General features: G+C 42.5%; 1 protein-coding gene across 3 annotated transcripts in view; it reads right to left on the bottom strand.

The window, feature by feature from the left end:
• Positions 1-2,390: 2,390 nt before the first annotated feature.
• The window catches only part of Ncapg2 (non-SMC condensin II complex subunit G2), a 54,189-nt gene continuing 50,546 nt past the window's right edge, over positions 2,391-6,033 (bottom strand). For all 3 annotated transcript variants that reach the window (XM_050120863.1, XM_050120862.1, XM_050120864.1), the window contains exon 29: positions 2,391-2,907. In XM_050120863.1, coding sequence (XP_049976820.1) covers positions 2,856-2,907 — 52 coding nt within the window. In that variant the 3' untranslated portion in view covers positions 2,391-2,855. The remainder of the gene's footprint in view (positions 2,908-6,033) is intronic.

The following is a 6,033-nucleotide window of genomic DNA, read 5'->3' as shown; positions in this document are numbered from 1 at the left end:
TTAAAATTTATTTTTTATTCCTATATACTTGTTTTTTAAAGCATGTGTCTGTATACCACATATGTGTAGTTCCAGAATACCCTGGAACTGGAGTTACATGTGGCTAAGAGCTACCCACTGCGAGTTCAAAAAAGCAAACTCAGGCGTTCTAAAAGAACAAGTGTTCTTAACTGCTAAGCCATTTAATAACAGTAAATTGACTGTAACACATAAAGGATGAATCAAATTTCCCTTAAAAGTTCAATGAGAGAAAAAATATATACCCTCTATGCTACTTTAAAGTGTAATGCAAACATTTCTTGAGCCATTGGTGGTTTATTCACGCATTAGCAATGGGACAATCTGAGGAAAATACAAGCTGAAAATGAGAGCCTGAAAATTACGTGGCACGAAGCAGACCTCTCAGCAGGAAGTCACAGTGATATTTGTATTAACACTTACATTTCTATCTTTCCAAGAATAGAAGGAATGTTGAAAATTTCATTTATTCCAAATCTTTAATCTAACTACTACAGGCACAGAACGTACTCAAATCTGGGATGTTCTCCAACAGATAGATAAGCAACAGCATTAACTAAATTGTGTTTCAAAGTGCCTAGAGATTTTCTTAGATTATCAAATGCTTAGTGGCCACAAGTTTAACAACTTGTATTAGTTGACACTAAATAAAATTACTCTGCCACAAGTCCACCTACTTTTTTTGCTTGTTTTTTTTTTAATGTGTTTTTTTATATGAGCAAGAGAAAACATCTGCATAAGGTTTATTTAGGGATATATATAAAACCCCATTTTTAAGGTTATGTTATAGTTGATATACTAAAAAAAAAAAACTAGTAACCAACTTCTTCAGCTCAGTTAAATGCCATGTCTTTTATTATTTTAAAAAGTCCTTAAAAGTATTAAAACCTGATGAGGAATAAAAGGAGGACAAACAAAAACAAGGAGAGGAAAAGTCTTAAGCAGTGTGGTGGGGTATCATCAATGGCTTCTCATTTATTTGGCCACTGGCAAGTGTAAAAATATTATAACTTGTTCAGTTGTCTGTGGTCTTTTGTGTGTCTGCATTCCATTCAGATAAGGCTGTCTTCTTGTGGTAGTTCCTGTCTCAGTAATCTCAAAGCCAACTTCCTGGAGAATCTCTCACTCGATGATGATCTGGTCATGTTGTCAAAAGTGCCACATTTCTCACAGAAGTTTAGGACATGGTTTAACACTGGTTTCTATTCCTAGTCATCAGTAAGTTGAAAGACATGCTATGTCATGATGCAAAGTCTTCTTATTCTGCAGATCTTCTCCCAGCAGCACACCACACTTGTGCTTTATCATTAAAACAGTAAGTTTTGTTAGTTTGCCAACTTAAGCATATCCTTGCTGAATCTGTCACAAGTTGACTGGAAGGCAAACTGGTTCAATTTCTGCAACAGTCTAATAGTGTATGGTGTCACAGTTCTCAGCTTGATCTGGCTATCTCATCTTTACCACCTGCTGAGGCCATCCACCATCACCAATGCAGTAATCCCTGAGCTCCCTATGCTGAGTTCAGGCCACTCGACCCTGTTTGCCAGAGTCTTTGCTGAGGCAAGTGTATTGAGGGGTGACAGAGGCTATAGAAGCCTAGTATTGTCCTGAGGTAGAGAGGATCCTTCTACCACGGTGTTGGTGCCATTGCTTTTCCACATGTGCTCAAGGGACCACTTGCTAGCATTTTAAATGAATGACACAAAACTGTTGTCACTGCCTATTCGTGGTTGCCATATTATACAAATGTCAATTTAAAACCAGATCCTTCTTCTCTTTCATATCATTAACCCATTATTTGTTGTTGTTCTTGTGTTTGGAAACAGGGTTTCTCTGTATAGCCTTGGCTGTCCTGGAACTCACTGTGTAGATCAGGCTGGCCCCAAACTCAGAGATCCTTCTGCTTCTGCAGGCACCTCTCCAGGTGCTGGAATTAAGAGAATGCATAACCACTGCCCAGCTATTAACCCATTATTTATATGGGCTTGGACAAGCATTTAACTCTTGAGTTCTCTGCTTAGTCTTCTATAATCATCAAACAAAAGACCAGTGTCTCTGCCATAGACCTGCGGAGGAAAAGCAGGGCGAATTGAGCATTGAGCAACATTCTACCGTGGTCTTAAGATACGACAGTCATTTCTAGGTAGCAACTCATTCCTGGCACAGGCCTTCCTCAATTCACTTTCCACTGTCGCAGGCGTTTTTGAACCTTATTTCTGCTCTATCCCCGATTACGTATAGTACACAGCAACACTCAACGAGAAGTCTTCTCTGATCTGATAATGACCTTTAATGGAGTAGGATTGCTGGTTCAGATGTAAAACTTAGGCACCTCACGAGTGCGACAGAGCAGACACTTCATATCAATGCTGTATATTTGTGTATTTATTACAACTGTACAACAGATGGCAGTGAAGTAAAATGTCTTGGCAAAGTGATTCTTTTCAGCATTTGAGGAAAGGTTCTGTGTGGGCTAATGGTAGCCCTGCTGAAAGTTCAAAGAGAAATCTGTTCCAGCGAAAATTTATAACAATAAATAGTAGGTAAGTTATAAGCCACCGAACTCAAGAGCTGGCCAAGGCCACAGTTTCCATATGAGCTGCCAGGGCTTCTGGAAAGAGTGCGAGCTGCTTGCCAGTCTTTCTCCCACACATCTTTGCCACTCTCCATGACTGGCAGCTGATTGAAGGCACAGCGTGTGGAGTAGAGCACCAGTGCTCTACTACAGACTCAGGACTCCAGGCTTAGCCTGACCAAAGAAGAAAAAGCAAGAAAGATATACACACATTTCACTTTCATGAGTCTATTTCTACACACCCAAAGATGGTGGGGTTTTGTCATGAATTTAGAAACTCTCCCAAAGTTCTCATTGATGATTTGTACAAGAACCTGAAACAAGAAGAAAGACACAGATTCAGTTCCCTCAAACAAGCAGAGTTAAGAAATGGTATGTAAGCAGACACACTTGAAAACAGCCTGTGATCTACAAGCCTCTGACCTACACAGCAGAACACAGTCCCAGCCAAGCCCCAGCACCTATGGCAGAGCCCACATTCTGGGGCCCTGGTAACAGTGTCCGAACATAGACTCACCTGGCGGCATCCAGCTGGAAAAAGAATACTTTTATTAGTACTACTCTTTTCTGAACTCTACTCCCTCATTAAATCAAGTACACAGAAGCACAATGTGGCTTGTCTTACACAGCATTCAGTCCTGACTCTTCACTGCATATGAGAAAACAAGGAAAACAAAAACCATCCACCCATAGCACTGTACTCTGCTACTATGGCCATCCCTTCTACCTCCACTTTCCTGAGGCAGGTCTGCCTAAATACCCAGGCCTAGTGGTAGGAACACTGAAGCAGCCTCTCCCCTCCCTTCAGGGTGTCTACACAAGAACCACGGCCGGACCACTCCAATATAAATCACTGCAGCAACACTGCAGATTTAAACACATCCACCATCTGGAAAGTACAAGGTTCTGTTCTGTTCCCCTTGCTCCCTATCAGCTAACACTCCTGCTTGGCCCTGTCACATGTTTAGTCAGTCTGCCCCCAAACGTCCTCTCCCAAACTACTCCCAAAAGTTCTGCAGACAAAGAAACACTCTGTGACCATTCTCTTGTGGCCAGCACTGCAAGTGAGAAAACTGATGGCCAGTGTCCCCTGCTTGGTGTACTGACCACATGTCTAGAGTCTACCAGGGAAGACTGACATTTTAGATTTCGGAAAGTAACATTAACAGATAGGAATAAGCAAGAATCTCTTCAAACATCTCTTTAACCAAATGTATCCAGCACACATCAGCTGTCACTGACGGTCACTACTAATAGAACATACATTTCGGCATTGGCTATCACAACCCCAGCAGCCTCTGTAGTAGCAGCAAAAACCTAGAAAAGATTTAATATTTTCTCCTTTGCCATAGACTCAGGTATTTTATCTAGTCACATGTGTATTTAAGTAAACCTCCTGCAGAACCCCATGTCAGGAAGTCTTTGGACTCACCTCTTTCTTTGGCTTTGAAGGTTTCTTCAATTCCTAACACTGTGAGTGTTGACACCTCTGCAGTGTCTGGGGAACACCTATCTGCCTGAACTGCTCTTCCCAACCAAGGTAACTTTTTCCAAAGACTCACATTACCATCTACCTGTTTATTCACCATGTTCCTGAGTTCCAGGCTCTGGCTGTCCCCTGAGAGGGTACCCACATGTCATCAGCCTACCTCGGGTAAACACCTCATGGGGTCAGAACAGAGGGTGCAAGGATATCACGCAGGAGCAGTGGGTACCTGCTCTGCCTTGTGAATACCAGAAGTAGCCCAAAGCTCTCTTTAACTTCAAAGGTGGAAAAAGTGTCAACCCATATCAGCTCTTTAGGAGTTGGGACCTTTCTGCGGCTCACCTCAACAGTCTAGCACTGCTGACTCAGAGTCCCCTGCTCCACTCCAGACCTCCAGGGGAGACACAATGCCAGCTCAGGAGCTAGGGCTAAGACAGAGGGAAAGTAGTGCATGTTACCACCCCCCATCTCAATTAAAAGTATCACTGCCTGCTAAGTGGGAGGTAGAAGAGTTAGGCTATCCTCACAGCAGTGTGGCCCCTTCCTTCTCTATCGCCTTCAACAGCTCAGACGCTCGGATGCCAGGCTGCACAGGGCAGTCTGCCTCACAGACAGCCCTGGCATAACTGCTCCAATGCTACAGAGACCACTGAACCTACAACTAGTTCACTGTGTTCCCTGAGCAAAGCAGGAATACATTAGCCATCATATAACGGCAATTAAAGGGACAAAGTAAAGAGGACATACGATCTCAACATGGCAAGGAAAGTGGCAAAACCTCAGACAAAGAGACTTGTGAGTCTTGGGTCTAAATGTACATGTCATTAAACAAGTGACCCAGAGAGAATGTGACACCTCAGCTCTTGAGCATAAGCAGGGAGGACATATAGTCCTTCCGTCCTTGCAACACCACATGCCAGGAACATGGGACATGAGGACAGAAGAATATAATGTCAGAATTATTAAAAAGTAGGAGTACTTGTGAGTGAATTGCTTTCAATTATCTACACAAGTCCACTCAGGGCTGACAACAGGAACACTCCTAAGCAGGCTATAAAAGCATCCTGCTGCAGAATCACCCTTTAAAAGGACTACTAAAATTCCAGAGAGGAACAAATGAATTAATGCCTACTTTTCAATACTGATCAGTAAACCCTCCTAGACTCTCACAGCAAGGGCACTGGTAGCCCACATACAGTGTACTCAATTTTGGCAAGTTCTTGTATGCCATGGGATTACAGCCCATCAACTCACTAGTAAACATCTGTGATAGAACACAGACCTCAACATATTTCCATAACCTTGAATTACAAACACATTCTATCTTCTTCATACTGATGATGAAAGTGATAAATACAAAATGCTTGGTATTTCATTGCAACAGTGTGTTAGTAAATGTGTTTCTTAAGGTTTTCATGCTTTATGCCCAACTCAGCATATGCTAAAGCAAGGGAAGCAATTAAAGTACAATAGGAGCAACTTTATTCTGAATACAACATGCTAGCCAACAAAACACCAGAACTACTGGAGAGAAAACTGAGCCCCACCAAGCACGGGCATCTTCTCCTTAAAGAGAATGCTCTCCACTGGCAGTTGGTTCAGTAGAGAGGATAGCTGATGACAGAAAATTGTAGAAGCCATAGAGATGAACACAATGCATGTGTTTATGTTCAGGTCCTTTGATGAGGTAAGCGGGAGTAGAAGTAAAGGACACTAACAAGAAGGGCTTCCCTTTCATCTTCAGAATGGTCTGCACCACTCAACAAACAAGATTCTAGCAAAAACACGCTGACATATGCTGGGACTGTTGCTGCATTCCATGGAAACAACAATGCTAGCGTGTAGTCCCAATATCTGTCGGTCAATACAACTGGAATACTTTCCAAAATGCAATGGTTATCTTGTCATCTCTGCAGCAGGTTACAGGCCATAGACGTTCCCAGAACTGAGGTGA

The sequence above is a fragment of the Alexandromys fortis genome, unplaced genomic scaffold (assembly GCF_014885135.2).
Source record: "Alexandromys fortis isolate MF-2015 unplaced genomic scaffold, M_Fortis_MF-2015_v1.1 scaffold_182, whole genome shotgun sequence".
NCBI classification, from domain to species: domain Eukaryota; kingdom Metazoa; phylum Chordata; class Mammalia; order Rodentia; family Cricetidae; genus Alexandromys; species Alexandromys fortis.
Note: the sequence above shows the minus strand (reverse complement) of the source record. Positions and strands in the feature narration are given on the sequence as shown.